The sequence below is a fragment of the Stegostoma tigrinum genome, chromosome 8, assembly GCF_030684315.1.
Source record: "Stegostoma tigrinum isolate sSteTig4 chromosome 8, sSteTig4.hap1, whole genome shotgun sequence".
In the NCBI taxonomy this organism is placed as follows: domain Eukaryota; kingdom Metazoa; phylum Chordata; class Chondrichthyes; order Orectolobiformes; family Stegostomatidae; genus Stegostoma; species Stegostoma tigrinum.
In genome coordinates this window covers 63090515-63110447 of record NC_081361.1, presented here as the reverse complement: position 1 = coordinate 63110447, position 19933 = coordinate 63090515, and the positions used below count along the sequence as shown (strand labels likewise).

General features: G+C 39.3%; 1 protein-coding gene across 2 annotated transcripts in view; it reads right to left on the bottom strand.

Moving 5' to 3' along the window:
- LOC125456528 (uncharacterized) overlaps nt 1-19933 on the bottom strand; it is a 100645-nt gene that overhangs the window by 39773 nt on the left and 40939 nt on the right. For both annotated transcript variants that reach the window (XM_048539725.2, XM_048539722.1), the window contains exons 4-7: nt 16019-16156; nt 15763-15868; nt 15536-15668; nt 14655-14687 (exon numbers count right to left, since the gene is read on the bottom strand). In XM_048539725.2, the coding sequence (XP_048395682.1) occupies nt 14655-14687; nt 15536-15668; nt 15763-15868; nt 16019-16156 (410 nt within the window). The remainder of the gene's footprint in view (nt 1-14654; nt 14688-15535; nt 15669-15762; nt 15869-16018; nt 16157-19933) is intronic.

The window sequence follows — 19933 nt, the reverse complement described above, 5'->3', positions numbered from 1 at the left end:
ATATTATGACACATGTCCATGGCAGGTGAGACGTGAACCTGGACTGTCTAGTCCAGACACTGGGACACTACCATTATATTGTTACATCCACTCCTCAGACAACATCAGATGTTTCTCTAACTCAGGAAGTGCAATACTATTAATCAGTGAGAATTTTTCTCCTGATGTAAAAATACATTGTGAGACACTAGAAGCCCTGAAACAATCAAATTATTTTAAAGAGATGATCATGGTCATAGGGAAAATGGAAATTTAATAATATGTTAAACATAAACGAAACAGACTTCAAAACTGAATAACATTAAAAACTAATAAATATCTTTCCACCTTTTACAACTATATGAAAATTTCCAAATGATCATTGTGGGTCTTGAATCAACCTGTTCAAACATGTCATTGCACCACCAGGGTAAGAGGGATTTGAACTGCCTGGCCCAAAGGCCAAACACCATTACTGTGCCAGAAAGTCTTGTTGTGAACCTTAATGTTTTGTTTTGGTTGATGTAGCCCATCAGTGATCTCCAAATGAGTGGTACAACATATAGCCATTCTCTTCTCTTTTCTCTATAACTATGTATTTTTTTTACTATTCCAATAATAACCTAACATTCTCCTGAACACTTCAAAGGAACTTGCATCTACTACAATTCCAGGCAGTGCATTCCAGACTCCAGAAAAAGTTTCTTCTCATGTTTCATTTGCTTCTTTATCAAATAATTTTAAAACTATGCCTTATCATTCTCAATGCTTTTATGATGGGGAAGAGTTTCTCTCTATCTGCCCTATTCAGAACCCTCATGGCCCTCTTCACCTTCTCCACTCCAAGGAAAACAATTCCCACCACCAATTTATCTTCATAACTGAAATTTCTCATCCCTAGAACCAATCTCATAAGTAGCGTTTGTACTCTTCCCAAAGAGTTCACATCCTCTTGAAGTGTGGCACTTCATACTCCAGCTGAGGTCCAACTGCAAGTTCAGCATAACTTCCTATCTTTTTTATTCCCTGTCCCTATTAAGAAAGCTCAGGATACTGTATACTTTATTACTGTTCTCTCCACTTGTCCTGCCAGTTTAAGTGACTAATCAACAGATACATCTAAGTCTTTGTTTCTGAACACTTTTTAGAGTCATCTACTGTTTCTCCACATTTATTCTTCCAAATGTAATACCTCACACTTCTCCACATTGAACTTCACTTGCCACCTATCTGCCCATTTCCATCAACCTGTCAATTTCCTTTGAAGTACTACACTGTCTTCCGTAGAGTTTACACTGCTTCTAAGTTTTGCATTGTCTACAGACATTGAAACTGTCCCCCTACACCAAGATCTAGATCATTAATACATATCAGAAAAAGCAAGGGTTCCATATCAATTCCTGGATACAAACCTTCCTCAAGCCCAGAAAAAATCCATTTCCCATTACAATCCGTGTTAAGCCCTTAACAGTCTCCATCTTGCTTTAGAAGTCTCATCTACAAAGCCATACAACTCACATGAATAAAGTGCTCATAACCATATATCTACATGTAAACTTACAATGTCATAGATTGTACACCCCTGCCACATTTATGTCATTAGAAGGCTTTATGCATTTATCTTGGGTGTTTAGGTGGGGGCTGCCTCTGCACGCTCAGTCACATTGCCCGAAATGACCTTGGTAAATGCTCTCTGAGCCCTCAGACCATTAACATCTGTGATCTCTGAGAGCTTCTACACGGGGACAGACGTATCCTTCCTGGCCTCACCTACTGGAGCCGCTGGGGCCGGTGCAGTGAGAAGGGCCTTGGAGTTTCCAGAGATGACACCTTCAAGCCAGTTTGCTGACAGTCCCTCCCACCAATGGTCCCTAACTTCAGGAGGAGGTGAATCTGGAGTGAGGTTGAGGTGCCTTTTCCCCATCTCACCTGGCCGAATGCTGGAGCAATAGAATGCAAATCTGAGTGCAAATTGGGCTGGCACAGTTGAGACTTGTCACCCTATGATGGTTGTCAGCTTCTCCATAGAACCGCACTCATATACTGGAACTATGACAAAATCCAAGACTTGATCGGGCTCAATCACAATTTACTAAAGGCTGTGTATAGCCCCAGTTGCTCCAGTAGGCGAGACCAGGAAGGGTACATCAGAGCGTGTAGAGGCAGCCTCCATCTCAGCACCCAAGACAAATGCATAAAGCCTTCTCATGACATAAATGTGCATTGCCTCTGACAGCCCCATCAGACTTTCTCCTGCCTGCATTTCTTGTGGGTATTCTGAGGCTTGTCATCAGCGTGAGGCTCGAAATGGGGCTCGTGTCCAGCAGTCCTCCGATTGTCAGGGACCTCAGGCTGTAACATCCTTCATCAGTTCCATGAACATATTTGTAATCACCAAATTATGGTCCCGAGCTTAATCATGAATAAATGCCAATAAAATCAGTTGTGCTGGTAGATGGGGCAGGGTAATGGTGCTTCCTCATTTGAAGCAGACTATAGAAGACATGTTTCCTGACTGCAAGGTCCTGGAACAGAGAACACAGGGAATTAGCTTGATGTAATGCACAATCCCAAATCCTAATGCAGTTTTTAAACTTTGTTCATATGATATAGATGTCGTTGCTGACTTAGCTAACATTATTCTATCCTTATGTTCCATCTGGGTGCTGAGGCCCAGAATCTAAACTCCTGCCTGGCAGACCTCAGCACTCATACACTTATACTTTTTTATTCCACCATGAGTGCCACTTTGCTGTGAGTACATCGTGCCACTTGTGTTTGTGGTGTGCAGGAGGTCAATGGCCCTTTTGAGCCATATAACCTAATTTCACTGGACTGAACAACTGCTCACCTCTGCTTCAATCTAGGTAAAGTGGGACTGTCTTCTGCCACCATTGCTGGGAAACAGGGCATCCTTGATGGCCTGGAGGAGAATCTGCAGAGAGGTATCACTAAACTGTAGGATCATTTGTTCTATGTACTGAGATATTTCTCAAAAAAAAAGCAAATGGTTTCAGACAATCACAGGGGTCAGATCAACAACTTGCAGCAACAGTTACATTTTCAAAATGTTCACTGATACAACTGGACTGAGGATGCAAGATTGATTGTTGGGGCATAGCGTGATTGACCAGGCCCATGGACTTTGAATATACAATTGATGTGACCAGGCAGTCACCTCTGAATGGAAGTCCCACACACTGTCAAATCTGCCACTGGGAGCCTTAACACAGCTACAAGATTCTGTCCAATTAAAGGCAAAACTGAAACAAAAAGGAGAAAAAGGTACATTAGTTCATAGGGAGAGGGTGACAAAAGATTTTGTTCTTTGCCCTAACCTTGGTCTGACATACAGTATTATGACTTCAACCATGGGTGGGCCATGGAGGCAGGTCTTCAATCTACTCCAGCTGGATTGGGAATCAAATACTGTGCAATAATCTGATTATCACTGGCTGTCCAGTCAACTGACACAAGACAATGGAATTAATACTAAAAGAATAAATCAAGAAAAATGAAGAAATATACAAGACAGAAAAAAAGATCATTACTACACTTATCAAATTTAAAATAAAATGCTTGGTCCAAAGAAATTTCAATTACATTAAATAAGAGGAAGTGGAAGAGTAGGAGTACACTATATACTAAAAAAATTGAAAAAAAGACTTAATGGCAGATGACTTGTGAACAATCTCAATTGGATTTGTATAGAGATGTAGGAAATTATAGATCAATTAGCTTATTGTCAGTGGGAGGAACAATAACGGAATTGCAAATAAACCATTTTTATTTTTATTTTGGATATGGATCAAGAACCAAGAACTGTGCAAAGAGATGCTGCATTTTAAAAAATATTACTGAAACTCTTTGTGAGTTGTACTGACACTATTGTTTTGTACAGGTGTTTGAGACTCAGCAGCACTGTGGGCATGCATTCAGGGTAAGTTTTGCTGACAGGCTGACTACTGATTGGTCCTAACTGAAAAAAAGCAGTTGTGTGAGACTGAAGTCATCTGCATCACAACTGCTCTGATTGGGTCCTGGGTAGGTGGACAGCCTATGTACAAACAATAAAAGGAACAGGAAGTCTCCACACTGCAGAAGAGACAGGATTTCTCTTTCTCTCTGCAGTGATGTAACCAAGAACTGAAAGATAGCTATGTATTCTCTCCTAGCACTTGTTTTAAGCTGTTCTCTCTAATCATTGAATATTTAGTGTTCCAACTATCCTGTGTCCTGAGCAAAGAACTGAACTGACCTGGGAATACGTAGATCAGAGATCAGGAGGACATGAAGAGGGAACAGGGATATCTCACTGAATCCTGTGGACTGCAGCTCTTAAACTGTTTCCCTAATAATTGTTTCCTCCATCCATAAGATTCATTTTTGGTTGTTTGTTTTTTCTGAGACCATGGTGTTAAGAAGGGGTTAGAATTTCACTTAGGAGAATGGTATGTTGATAGTGCATACTTTTACTTGCCTCTGATTAGAATGGATTTATTTGTAATGAAGAATAGAAGTTTGTTTTTATGTACAGAAACCTGGCATGTTTTCTGTTAAAATAAAAACTGAGAACTGTGGATGCTGTAAATCAGGAACAAAAACAAAGTTGCTGGAAAAGCTCAGCAGGTCTGGCAGCATCTGTGAAGAAAAAAATCAGAGTTAATATTTTGGGTTGTAACCGTTTTTGTTCCATGTTCCCTGTTAACCTGAGTTCATCAGGCAGGAAAACTGGTTCTCTGAACAACTTGATTAAATTTTTAACTTTTGTGATGAGACCAGGATGGTAGTAGGCTCTAGTGTCAGTGCACTTACAAAAGTAGATTTTGACAGAATTTTTACTCAAATAAAGGAATATAAAAATATCTAGAAGTTAAAAATTTAATAACAAAGTCAGCACGATATTCCAAAACAAAACTCAAACTTGACCAAACTTATTGAATGCTTTGAAGAACATAAATTATAGATTGGGGTAATGTGGTAGACAGCATACATTTATATTTCTGAAAGACCTTTGATCAAATACATAGAAGACTCACTACTCAGGTCAGAACTTGTGCAGTCAGGCAACTAGAGTCTCAGTTGCTTGCAAGCTGGCTACAAATCAACAAGTGGACAGGAGAGGTTAAATGTAATTGCTCAGGTAGGCAATGGTAGGAAGTTTAAAGAGTGATTAGATATTATTTGTTATCACAAAGAATGGATGACACTAGTGCAGGTGCTTTTAAGCAAAACTAAATTGATGAGAGGGAAAAAAGATCAAAGGATATGCTGGTTGGGTAAGATAAAGGGTCAAAGGAGGCTTGGGTGAAGACAAATTGAAAGTTTTTACAGCAAAGGAACAAAACAATGTGATAATGTGTTCTGAAGTTAATCAGCAAATTCCAACAGTAGCCCTTGCTTTTTTGTTGTTTATGAGGATATTGCTGGTTGAGCCTATAAGTATTGTTCATGCCTAACCATGTGGTGAGTTGTTTTCTTTAACCAACGCTGTGCATAGAAACATGACAGCACAGAAAGAGGCCATTCATACCATTATGTCTGTACCACCTGAATAAACTAACTATACATTCTAATCCCACTTATTAGCATCTAGTCTGTTGTCTTGCAGGTTACAGCACTTTAGATACAGAACTAGATTCCTTTTAAATGAACTAAGGGATTCCACCTCAACCATCAAACTGGGTACTGGATTTCAGCCATCTGCCACCCTTTGGGTGAAAAAGGTTTTCCTCATGCCCCCTCTAATCCTTCTACCAATCACTTTAGATCTGAGTCCCTTGATAACTGACCTTTCTGTTTCGGGAAACAATCTTAGCTGGCAACTCCATTCAAGCCGCTCATTATTATTTTGTATACCCTGATCAAGTCACCCCTCAACCTCCTTTTTTCAAAGGAAAAGAATCCTGGTTTATTCAATATTTCCTCATAGCTGTAATTTAAGGTCTGGCAACAATCTTGTGAATTCCTCTGCAATCTCTCCAGAACAATTCCTACAAAATACTGAATAGAATTGTACACAAAACTCCGGATGAGGTCTGACCAGTGTCTTATGCAGTTCCAGCGCTGTATCCCCGATCTTGCATACAATACCTCACCCAATGAAATAAAACATCCCATTTACTTCCTTTACCACCTAGACTCTCTCTCCTGTCAAGTTGAGGGAGCTGTGAGCATGCATCCCAAAGTGTCTCTTATGTCTGCTACCCTTCTCAATACCCTCCTGTTCATTATATCATTCCTTGCTTGATTTGTCCCCCCAAATGCATAAATGTGCACTTGTCTGGATCGAATTCTATTTGCTACTTTTCTGTCTACCCAATCAAAACCAACTGATATATTCTGGCAGCTGATTACCATCTTCTTCACAATCAACTACCCAGCCAATTTTGGTTGTCTGCACATTTTCCAATCTTGTATTTCATGTTTGTTCAAATTATTAACATATACCATAAAGCAGAAGACCCAAAATAAGTCCTGTGGAACACGACTGGCAAGTGCTTTCCACTCACAAAAACATCCATTGCCCATTACCCTTTATTTCTTAACAGTGATCCAATTTTGAATCCAACTCAACACATTCCTTTCTATCCCACTGGTTTTAATTTTTCTTAATAGTTAGTCATGTGGGACCTTGTTAAATGTGTTACTAAAAATTACATTGATATCATCTACTGTGCTACCCACATCAATCTTCCTTGTTACTGCTACAAAAGAAAATACATTATGTTAGCAAGAGAAGACCTTCCCTTCATAAAACCATGCTATCCGTGATTAATCTGTGTCTCTACAAGTAACAGTGAAACCTTTCCCTCAATATTTGAGATGGTCATAGGTTTTATTTTTCTGCTATATCTTACCCTGCATGCATTTGCAAAATCAGGGGACTCAACATCTGGCAGTACAATCCTTCACAGTAAGGGTATGTCTATATCTTGCCTGTAGAATTATGCTTTTGAATGCCTCCCATTGATTTGCCACTGACTTTTGCTAAGTAACTGTGTCCAGTCCACTTTTGCCAGATCAGCTTTGAAAAGTTTGACCCTTCCCCACTCTAGAACTTTTACTCCTGTTCCTAAAACTATTATAATCACTATCTCCAAAATGGTCAGTCCATGCTTCTTCATCCACCTGCCTATTTCATTTCTTAAGCTTACATCTAGAACTGTGCTCTCTATTGTTGGGCTGGTTGCATTGTGGCTAAAAATATTCTCTTTAAGATAGTTAAGATTTTGTGTCCTCTGTGCCGTTCACACTATTTGCATCCCAGTTGATATTTGGGCTGCTGCAGTTTCCCAACTATTATTGCTGTATTGTTTTTGGCACTCAGAAATTTGTCGCATTTTGGTTCCTCTTACTCTTTCACTATTTCATACCCACCCAGCACAGTAGGGTGCCCCTGTTTTGTTTCAGAATTCAACAAATGGACCTCATTTGGCACTTGATCAAGGTTATCATCCCGGTGCACATCTGTGATTGATGTTTTAACCAATAATGCTCTAGCTCATCTTCTTTTCATCTCATTCTCTATCTGACCTAAGAACTTTCTATCTAGGGATAATGAGCTGCCATCCTGGTCCCTCTTTAAGTCAAGTTTCTATTAAAACTATTATATTTTGCAGCCACGAGTCTATCTATAACCTCAACTCATCTTTATTCCTTGATCCATGGGGTATAGGTACATTCATATTGCTACAGAAGAAAGTTACTGCCAGAGTTAAGAATGGCAATGTAGTTCCAAGTCAGATTAGTACGTGGCTTGGAGGAGAGCATGTATCTGGCAGATGGTTAGACTCCCTGTTGTTGGAAGTAGTCATTGTCTGGCACTGGTGAGACACAAATTTTGCTTTCCAATTGCTAGTCCAAGCCTGGATGTTGTCAGTTAGAGCTGCTCTTTGCTGAAGAAACATAAAATGGCTGAAAGTGCCATTAAATCTCTGAGGAAGAGTTTTAGCTGAAACAGCAGCTTCCATAGACTGATGTTTGGCATTAAATTATAAGCAAGAGTAAATGTAACCTTCATAAAAAGACTACATCCAAGCAAACAAGATTAAAACAACACCCTAAGGGTCTTATGAAATACATACACAACAGCCTACTTGAATAAAGCGAAAAATGTAGCTGCTGCTTGTACATGGACAGTTTGATCAGGAACATTCTTGAGAAATGCTAATAGAAACTGTTGTACTGGGCTGGTCCAAAGTCCAGTATCAATCATGGGATAGAAGGGGAGGGTCCAATTCATATCGGTCAAGACCCTCAGGCAACCATAACTACACACACACACATTGCTGTTATGGTAGGGCGTACTGAATAACTGGCACAGGAGCTAAAGCCTGGAACTTGGATGAATAAGATTGATCATGAAACTGCAAGGTTAAGTCATAAGGAGGTCTGGTATCGTCACAAGATCATGGATGACCTCAAGCTGGCATTGATAAATCACATTGTGCTTAATTAACCTGATTGGATGCATTTGGAATCAACTAAAAACACAATTGCTTTGTAATGGCTAAAGGAAAGCTGAAAGTAAATGCATACAAAGTGTTTGTTTTCATTTGTTCAGTGGACAAGTCCTTGGACTGCCCAGAAGCTTTCGCCCCACTGGTGTAAAACAAACTCTTTGCTGGAAGTGGACTTGAATGTTGAGTGACTGATTCAGCCATTCCAGTCCAAGTGTTGTTGCACATGAACGTGGAGTGTTTCAGTACAAAGGTTTGCAAGTGGTTCTGAATATTGCCCAACCATCACTGAATATCTGCACTTCTGACCGCATGATGAAAGGAAGGTCATTGTTGAAACAGTTGATGATGGTTGGGCCTTGGACTAACCTGCAAAACTCCTGTAGTCATGTCCTAGGGCTGAGGCGATTAGCTCCAAAAAGAAATGACAGTACTTTTACTTTGTGACTTCATTGGAGCTCTTTTCCCCCATTCCCAATTACTTCCGGTTTACTTCACTCTGTCAATTGCTGTCTCAACATCAAAGTCAGCCAACCTCACTTCACATCTGGAGTTCAGCTCTATTGTGTTGGGTCAGGTGTTCCTATTGGCTGCAATTTTAAATTTTAATTTGCAGTCAGACTGAAGTTGAAAAGAAGTGGCATGTCTTCCTCAAAAATGCAATTGCTCTGGTTATAGTAAATAGCACCACTTTTGTTGCTGCTTCCCTTCTGAAGCAATTTTGTCAGGTATTGGCAGACGGGCTGATATGTCCAAACAACTGACAACAATTGAGTGCTGATAGTTACAAACAAATCTTATCCTTCCCAAAAAATACAACTGGAGTGCAACATTCCTGCTTTGCTTTTCTTTATTGTATCATTGAAAAACCTTGCAAAAGTCTCAGAAGGGGAGTATCAAAGCAAAACACAGAAATTTTCAGGGCCATTTCACCAAACTTCCTTTAAAATTCAAGCAATATTTACTCCACAAACTCCGAATACTTCACCTAAGAGTTATGCCACGTTATTTGAGACATTATAGTCGTCACCGGGGAAAAGAAATGCTGGTATGGAGATGTTGCTTGGGACCCCACTGGTTTTGATGAGTAAAATAGGTAAGAGGAAGACATGAGATTTGGCAGAACAGCTTTAATTGATGCAGTAGAGGGGGCCAGGAGGGCAAGGTGGTTACCATCACTATCCAACCATCCCTTTGACCTTCCCCTCGCTATGTAGTGTGGTCCTTTACCTTTGAATTTCCTCCACCTGGCTCTGCAGTAACAGGCCCTAGAACCTGAGCCATCCTGTAACATGTGCTAGCCACAGTGGGTGGAGAGAACCAATACAGTTGACACTCCAAAATAGCATCTAGTGTTCAACTATAACTGATTTAGCATCTCCAGGTAAATTGAAATAATGGCAATAAAGGAATTAGAATCAGAGTGTGTGACGAAACCCAGATTATCAAAATAGGTGTTTCCCATTTAACACCTAACATCATCCTTTGTTCAAAATAGCACCTTACAAATCTCACCTTGCTGCTGGTGAATGTCCTATTTAGTCTGTAAATTAAAGTTACTTGCATCCCAAATCCTATTGATAGGGCCATTCATGACTCCACAGTAAGTAATAGAGGGTCATCTTTATCTCAATAAAACCGTTTTGAAAACTAGCAGTCTATGACATGCAGGTTTCTTCCATAGACAAGGTGATGTACTTGCAAGAGTGCAATTGTACAACAGATATAGACAATCCCAGTTACAGCATCTAGTTTGTGTCTGCCCTAGGTTTTTCAGTTGTTATGCGTAGGGCCACAGGTCACCTATGCTATTTCATGATACAAGCCACATTCCAACATATTTTTCAGGGTGTTTTAGGAATGTTCTAGGTATTCCAATAAGATATTGCAGTTAAAAGTTGGAATAAAGCAAGCTTCAGCAAGTTCACAGAGATAAGTAGTAATTTTCAAAATCCTACTTACATTTTGACGATATTCATTGTTATCTTTTTGCCAATGTAGGTTTCTAAGACATTAAACCATTGTTTCTTACTTTGGATTGGATACTTAGTTGTTCTGAGTAGTTTTAATTTTTCCATTTACTGCCAGATACTTCTACTTGAGATATTTTTCCCTTTGGATGTGAGCTAATTTCTGCCTTACATCAACAAAAAAGGAGATAAAAAGCCTATTTGCAAATATTATTGTCAACAGGGAGTACAGGTGTCAATTTAAGAAGTAGCACCAGCAAAAGTACGCTGTTCTCCATGAACTCTAAGCTGTATCCTCCAAACGCATTATGTAAATTATGCTTGGGACATACAAATTGCATTTAAGTGAAATGCAAGATGAAACCCAGTAAAATATCCCAAGGATCATCAGTGTAAAATGTGTCAGGCAAATTGAATTTGCATTGTCCATACGTACAAATTAAAATTACAACCCACTAAGACATGTTTTGGTATCATCATGAGCGTCATATCAAGCAGATGAAGCAGCACTTCTGAATGCCGGCAAAGTAGCTCTCTTCGATGGATACCCAGCTCTCAGCTATAGTTCTAAGCAGACTTTAGAAACTCGGAGCATTAGTAGGCCATTTGGCACTCCAATTCTGCTCTGCCATTCAACAAGCTGATCTTTTATCTCAATGTCGTGTTCCCCCTTTCTCCAAATTCCATTGATGCTTTTAAAAAATAGAAATTTTCTGCCTCTTTCTTGACTATAAATCAGTGAGGTGACCTCCAGAGCCTTCTGTGGTAGTGTGTTCCACTGGGTCACCACCCTCTGAGTGAAGTAAACTATTTCCTCATCTTCGTTCTAAATCGTCTATTCTGTTGCTATGGACTGTATCCTGTGCTTCTAAACACTCCAAACAAGGAACATATCCTTCCTGCATCTAGTCTGTCCAGCCTGGCAAAGTTTTATACGTTTCAGTCAGATCCCCTTTGCATATTCTAATCTCTCGTAAATGTCGGCCTAGTCAAACAAGTCTCTCCTCATCGCTCATCCTGCCATCCCAGTATCCGCCGAATGAACCTCAGCTGACTCCCTCTATGACAGGTAGGGAGCCAAAACTGAATGCAATACTCTGGGTGCGGTCTCACCAAGGCCCTGTATAACTGCAGCAAGATATCCCTATTTCTGAACTCAAATTCTTTTGCATTGAACATCAATAAACCATTTGCCTTCCTAACGTCTTGCCAAATTTGTCTGTCTATTTTCATTAACTATAGTACAAAAGGCATCCAGATGCTTTTGTACATTTACACTTTCCAACATATTGCCATTTAAATAACAGTTCCTTTCCGTCTTCCACAACTAAGTGTATAACTTCACATTTAGCCATATTGTACTGCATGTACCACGTGTATGCCCACTGATGCAAACTGTTTAAGTGATGTTGAAGGCTTTCTTGCCCCCTCCTGAGCAAACCTGGTCACTTTTGCGTGGTGGTAGATGCTCTGAGAAGCAACATTTGCTTGCAGGTTAACCTAGGTGAGGGTAACCTATGACTGTGAATGCAGGTGACAGAGATACTCATTTGAGGGGTACAGCTCAACACTTGTGGTGCTTTAGGCAGATATGTTTTTATGGTTATGGAGAAATAATCACAACGCTTTTTTGATAAGGTCAAGTGTTTGGTGTGGATACATCAGAAATTTTAACCTCCCATCTCCAGATATCTCAACTGACCTGACACCAGTCAGAGATATAAAATAGGAGGAGAGGGCATTCAGTTGTTTGAGCTTGCTCCATTCCTCAATGTGATCATGGCTGATCATCCAACTCAATACTCTCCCCATAATCTTTGATCTTTTTAGCCATAAGAGCTATAATTAACTCCTTCTTGAAAACAATCAATGTTTTGATCTCAAATATTTTTGATCTCAAATATTTTCCGTGGCAAAGAATTCCACAGGCTCACCACTCTGGGTGGAGATTCTCTGCACCTCCTTCCAAAATGGCCTACCCTTCGACTATAATCCCTAGTTTTGATCTCCCCAGTCAGTCATCAGGAATATATGCTTCCCATGTTTACCCTGTTTAGTCCTGGTAGAATTTCAAATGTTTCTGTGAGATTCACCCCTCATGCTTCTAAACTCCAGTGAGCATAATGCTCATCAATTCAGTCTCTCTTCGTAAGTCAGTCCTGCCATCCCTGGGAATCAGTCTGGTGAACCTTTGCATTCTTTATATAGCCATAATATCTTTCCTCTGTTAAGGAAACCAACACTCCATTCAAATAATCTGCCTTCCTGATTTTTCTACCCAAGTCAATAACCTCACATGAATCCACATTACACTTCATCTGCAATGCACTTGCTCACTCAGTCAACTTGTCCAAATCATGCTGAAGCATCTCGACATCCTGTTCAGTTCACCCTGTCACTCAGATTTCTGCTGTCTGCAAACCTGGAGATATTCCATTATTTCTCTCATCTAAATCATTCATATATATTGTGAAACGCTGGGGTCCAAGCACTGAGCCCTGCAGTACCCACTCGTCACTTGCTGCCACTCTCTAAATGACTTGCTCATTCTAGCTGTTTCTTGCTAACTACGTCACTATCTGTGTCAAAGCACTATCCCTAATTCCATGTGTTTTAACTCCAAAAAGTAGAGTTTATAAGCTAGTATATTATTGGGTTTACACAAACCCTAATCCTACGCTCATCTATTTCATCACTAGCTGTTCAACTACAGTAACCTTTCTAGAGATCAAAAACAGCAAAACTCACCTTGCAGTAGTTAGCCAACTCTGGAAACTAAAATTCACTTTGCCTTTTTCTGGAAAAGCCACTATTTGCCTGCTATCAAATTCAATGTCCTTGTGTCAGTATTTATTTATCTGTATAAATTAACATGAGGTTTCCAAAGTGCCAGCACTAGAACAAGTATTCGAACATAATTCTCCTAAAATGTGCACTTGAGCATGATGCAGGACTTTTTTTGGGGAAGTTTTGTACGAAGGATTTTCTGAGGTTTTGCAGGTCACAAAACCTTTCACTTGGTGACTTCATAATTAAATCCTCAGTTGTATATGTTCTCTTTACAAGTGACAAATTCTTGCAAAGAAAATGGCAACTCTACTGGTATTTGTAGACCTCATTTTTGCTGCATAATGATAAAACTTAGGTTCCTTATCCCAATTCTGAACTATAGGAAATGAGTCACCTAAGCAGTGCTACTTGCCTGTTTTAAGACAGGCTGACTTGGAATTAAGACATCTGGCTTGTTCAAAGACATATTTTTGCCTAGAAATTTCTCCAGGCTTTTTTTTTTGGTGCATGTAATTGCATTATGCAAAGTAATAAGAATAGGTATTCCTCGCGCATTTCCAAACCTTCTGGATACTTCAGATGAAAGATTAATGATATACCACTAGATACAGGCACAAATTGAACTTTACAGTATAAGCCTATCCAAAATGTGCTTAAACATGGTATAGTACAGATCATATCTGTTCCAAGAGCTGTGCAAATCATATCTCGGATAGAGATGGCATTTCCTGCAGAAATGATGTGCGATGCAGCATGAAGCCTGCGTGTTATTAGTTCATTCTGAAACATCCCAGATTATGTGCCATACACAGTTTTTTTCCACAATATATATTACATTAATTACTGTGCGATACTGGGGTTGCTTTCAGTCCATTGACTATTGGCTCTCCTAATAGTGTCCTCAATTATCTAGCATTCTGACTTCTGCTAATGATTTTGCTCACTGAATTTGATCAGTTATTTATAAATAGAATTGTCAGCATATGCCTGATTTCCAAATGGAAACCTCAATGCATTGTCTGAATACAAGTCTTAAATTAATAAATAGCTAATTAGAGAATATAATCCTTAATTTTCTATGAAATAGGTCTTAGAAAATCACATTTTCTGTGAATTTCAATACTTCATAAAATATTTGAGTTTTTTCAAATGGTTTCCAAACATTACTGATTGAAATATAAAACATTCTTTTTGTTTTTCTCCTGCCAATATTAGTTTGAGAGAAAATATCTGCATGTGAATAGAGTAAGACTTTATCCGAAAGGGAGTCAATGTTCACTTATCTCCGAATTAAGTGTGTCTAATTGCTTAACAAGTACAAATAAAAATATGTGTGTCTATAGAATAGTAGCTAAGCTTAAGAAAGTTTATTCAGAATGAGATGCATCTGACATTTACCGTAGCTACAATTCCTTAAATACTGGAATATTTTGCAGCTTTCATAGTGCATTACCTTTCTTGGTCCACATGCAGAGCTGCTTCTTTCCTGGAAATATTTAAAAGTTATAGTTATTGCAATATTCAGCAATTTGAGACATAAAAACATGTTCTCAAATCCCAATACTTACTTAAAACGAATTCTCCAGGTTTCTCCTAATTGTGCTTGCCTGACCAATGATTTTACTTTGTCCACCCTTGACACCTCTCTGCACCCACTGAAGTTCACACCGTTGGCTCTCAGAGCAGTGCCTCATTTTCTTTATTTCTAAATTAGAATGTTTCCTGGTTCCATAAAAATGGAAAATTTCTGAGTGAAGGCATTTTACTCGTCCTTACAGCTAGAAGAAAACATTCACAGCATACCTACAGTGTGGAAACAGGCCATTCAGCCTTACCAATACATCCACACTAACTCTCTAAAGCATCCCACCCCGACTCATCCCTTACCCTAGCCCTGTAACCTTGCATTTCCCATGATTAGTCCACCTAACGTAAACATCCCTCACGCACCTTAAAGCACTCTACCAGTATCGTACTTCTGGTACGTTAGTAAAACGAGAGTCTGACAGAAGGTGAATATTGAAAGAGTGATGCGAATAAAGTAGTACCGATAAATGTAGTCAGGTATTTTGTTAACATTGATGTTTACATTTATGGCTCATTGAATAGACCACTATGGCCAAATTTATTGATAAAGTTTGTGCTGAGCACTTCGCTCTATTTTTCTTACTCACCAATACACTCAAAAGAAACTTAATGCAAAGGGCTTGGCATTCCACATAATATTCAACTGAAGAAAGTTCTTGCAAGATTAAGGAAAAACACCAAGTGCCCTTAAATTTTGTTAATTTTACAAATATACTTAATAGATAGTTAATATAATTGTTTCTGTACATTTTCTGTAGGAAATTCAGTATCATCATAACTGGAATCTGAAGGCTGTGAAGATTTGGGCTTAGGACCTTTGGCTGATGACTTTGAACGCGGCTTTCGACTCCTTGTTGGTTTTTCTGTGGTATTATGCTTCCTAAAATGAAGAAAAAGATATTTTCACGGTTCATGCTTCCTGAGAAATGGTTTTAAAAGAATGAAGTTAAGTTGTAAAGAAACTTTTTTTTTACCTTCCCCTGAAAAAATGCAAGTAGATAAGGAAACCTATAACAATTAGGAGAAACAGTACTACAAGGCATCCAGAAGTTAGAAATGAAGATGTAGGAGCATTTGTGTCTACAGAAAGAAACAAAAATGTTAATTTAGGAATGATTTTCCTTTACCAAAATGCAAAGAAGAATAAGTAATATCAAGAACTCAGTAGGAACACAGTATTGTTTGCATCTGAAAAGAAATTACATTGACAACTTCTAATGAAATTCTTACCAGTGGAATATTGACAGTTCTCTCCAGAATATCCTGACAAGCAAATGCATATGTATCTTCGTGTACTCTCTGGTTCTACAATACATTTTCCATTGTTCATGCATGGATGAGTATCACAGCCATTTTGGTCATTGAAAGCTGAAAAATAAAGTTCAAACAAGAATGGAATTCAATTTTATGACAGATTGATTTTAATTTTTTTCCTTGTTTACTATACACACAAAATAGGACGAGTACATGAAACTCGAAATTCCAGATTTTAAGTGGCAAAAACAGTGCGGCTTGAGCAGAGAAACAAAGATTATGAACGGACCTATTTCAATTAGATTTCTATCCCTTTCATGTCTCATTGATAAAATTCAGATAAATGTACACTTGATCTGTACAGTCCCTGTACAAATGCAAAAAGACCTAGATGACATCCAGGCTCGAGTTGACAAGTATGGGATGATGTTTACTTGCCACAAGTACCACGCAATTACCATCTTCAACAAGAGGAAATTTAACCATTGTCTCTTGATATTCAATGGCATTACCATTACTGAATTGCCCACTATCAACATCCTAGGTGTTACCATTGATAAGAAACTCTAATCAACTAGCCATATTAATACTACGCTACAATGTGCTGGGAATCCTGCAGCAGTAACTCTTTAACCCATTGTGACACTGGTTCAAGATATCAAGTCAAGAATTCCTGGAAAGCTTACGTAACAGCCATGCATCCTGTGCAATACGTATGTTCTAAAACGGAAAAAAGCAGCAGTCTGTGTTGCGCATTTTTAATTGCCCTCATATATTTAAGAGAGGAAGGAGGGAGAATAAAAAGCTTAGCCTCTAGTTACTTCATCTTCTTTGAATCAAACTTTAAGTGATATGTGCTTAAAATCTGTTTGGTGGCATATCTGCAGTAATTCTAAACTCCAAATAGGAGGTAAGAGTCATAGCTCTTGACATCAGGACTGCATTTGACCGAGGAATCAAGGAATCCTAGTAGGATAAGATCAATGGGAATCAGGGGAAGAAAGCTATGCTGGTTGGAGTCATATCTAGCAAAAAAGGAAGCTTGTTCTGGCTGCTGAAGATCATTCATCTCTACAACATCTCTGCAGTAGTTTCTCAGGGCAGCGTCCTAGGTACAACCATCATCAGCTGTCTAAATTACCTTTCCATCATCAAAAGGCCAGAAGTTTGGATGTTTGCTGATGAACGTTCAGCACAATTCCAACTCCTCAGACTGAAGCAGTCCCTGTACAAATGCAAAAAGACCTAGATGACATCCAGGCTCGGGTTGACAAGTATGGGATGATGTTTACTTGCCACAAGTACCACGCAGTTACCATCTTCGACAAGAGGAAATTTAACCATTGTCCCTTGATATTCAATGGCATTACCATTACTGAATTGCCCACTATCAACATCCTAGGTGTTACCATTGATAAGAAACTCCAATCAACTAGCCATATTACTACGACGGCTACAATGTGCTGGGAATCCTGCAGCAGTAACTATAACCCTTGACTCCAAGGCCTGTCCAGCACCTCCAAGGCACAAGTCAGAATTCTGTTGGAATATTCTCCACTTGCCTTCATACAACTCCAACAACGGCCAAAACCCATGACCATATAGAATGGTATTAAAATCTTCTGCAAGTTCTTCTCCAAGTCACATATCTATACAGGGAATTGGCCCCCACATTTGTGAGAATGGCTGGATAAACACTGGACTCTGTTAGATATAGACCATGCCAGTCCTTTCATGGGTGTAATGTTCTTGGTCATTATGGATGCCCATTCAAAGTGGTCAGACATGCATGGAGTTCATTTGACAAACTCATGGATGACAAAGGGGAAGTTGTGAGTATGACTTGTGATAGCAGGGGTCCTGGAAGTATTAATCGTGGGTTGTCATTTCCCAGCAGGAAACTAGAGTATTTCCAAACATCGACTGGCATTCAGCATGTTTCGATAGCTCCATACCATCCAAAGCTCTGATGGAAAGTGGCCCAAATGTTAGTGGTAGTCTTAAAGAAATAGTCTACAGCTTCACTTGATATCAAACTATCCTGGTTCCTGTTTGATTGTAGGACCACCCCTCTCCTACATGGATAGTCCTAGCAGAGTTGCTGATCGGAGGGTAAAGACACTGCAGCAGGATTCTTATTTGGCAGTGGTGATTTGCAAATTAACAGGGATTAATACTTGTTAAATACTTTCTCAACCACGCATTTCACCTTTATTAATATTTAGGTTCCTATCTTACCAGACTCACCAGTCAAGCTAGATTTGATTTATTATTGCTACTGTATCAAGATATTGAAAAATATGTTTTGCATGTTATCAAGGCAAATCATACCTTAGTACATCTAAGATGCTGGGAAAACTTGATGACAAATCCAAAACATCTATCTATTAAATTCTGCTCATCACTTGCTTTTCACAAACTTCATGTTTAAAACTGAGCACCAGCGTCTCAGAGAATCTCTGTTGGCACTGGCTACGTGCACTTCATGTCCACAGATTTTGGTATCCAACATGTACCAACCTCTAAGAATTCTCATGGCACATCTCTGATCCTCTTAAGTAAAGCTTCTGCACTTCAATGGTGCACCTCAGTCTGCACTATCCTTGTTATGCTACAGCAAGAACATTACACATAGGGAATTGCATCAGACCATCCTGTGTCTCTGCTTGCTCTCATAGCGCTCACTAGTTTGAGCTGCCTGAATGTTCAGAGCCTTGCCTTTTTGCAACTTGGCCCCTCAGTCAGATACCAGGATGATATTAGTGTTGTTCTGCAGTATTGTTCAGTGCAGCCGCAAAGCTAAAAGCTGGTAATAGTTGTTGACAAGTTGTAGTCAAAGGGGATAACCTTTGGTGTAGGGATCCCCAGAATAGCAAGTCAACAGCAGCCTCTGATTCCACTTCGGGTTCTGCTCCATGCAGTGAAACAACTCTAAGTATTTAGAACCCTTCGCTGGTAGAACTGAAGGAAATGAACCAGCACTGCAGAAAAACCTTTTTGTGTAGAATCTTTAGAGAGATCTGAGTGATGTGGGCTCTGGTCAGATGTCTTTCTGACCTATTGTGGGCTGTTTCCTCAGCGTGAGAAAGACAGACCCGCTACGGATGAAAGTGGGTTGTTCAGCTTTTACTGGTGGTATAGCTCAGGGGGTGTGACAGCACAGACACGCAGGGTTAAGTATTGGAGTTTGGTGTTGGTGAGGCTAAATGGAGAATGTGTTGCAGGTCCTACAGAGTGGTAAAACATGAGCCTTAGTAATGAGTGGGCACAGTGACAAATAGTGAGTATGAGTTATTGAGGACATGGATTTTAGTACTTGGAGTAGCAAAGGTCATTGACCTTCTTCCTGACATGTTGGGTATTCCTCCAGATGGCTGAGACTGGAAGAAGACCTGCAGAAAATGGTCTGAAAAGAATTCTTAAATCAAGAAATAAAGTCTAGGCCCAACTGACCAGCTACCAAATTGAGCATTGCCAAGGTTGAAAACAATGTAATGTTATTGTCAAAATCTTAAAGTTCAGAGGGACTTTTTCATTCTACCTTTTGTAGTTTGTATTCTCAATCAACAGAAATTGTTCCTTTTACCTGCCTTTCCATCCATGATACTTCTGAAAACTGTTTTATCTGTCTTCATACAAATGAAAGTGTGTTGGAATTTAAAGGGAGTATGGTTTACATTTGCAGATTAATAATCTATTTTACTACTTGTCAGGGCTAAGCTGTTCATCATTTTTTTCATCTTGAAAATTGATGAAACCTGGTGAATTTCTTTCATCTCAAATCTGATTTTTTTCTACCATGTGGAAAGAGGCCATTCAGTCCATTGAGTCTACACTGGCCTCAAGAGCATCATATCCAGATCGAGTTCCCTACCTTAGCCATGGTTACAG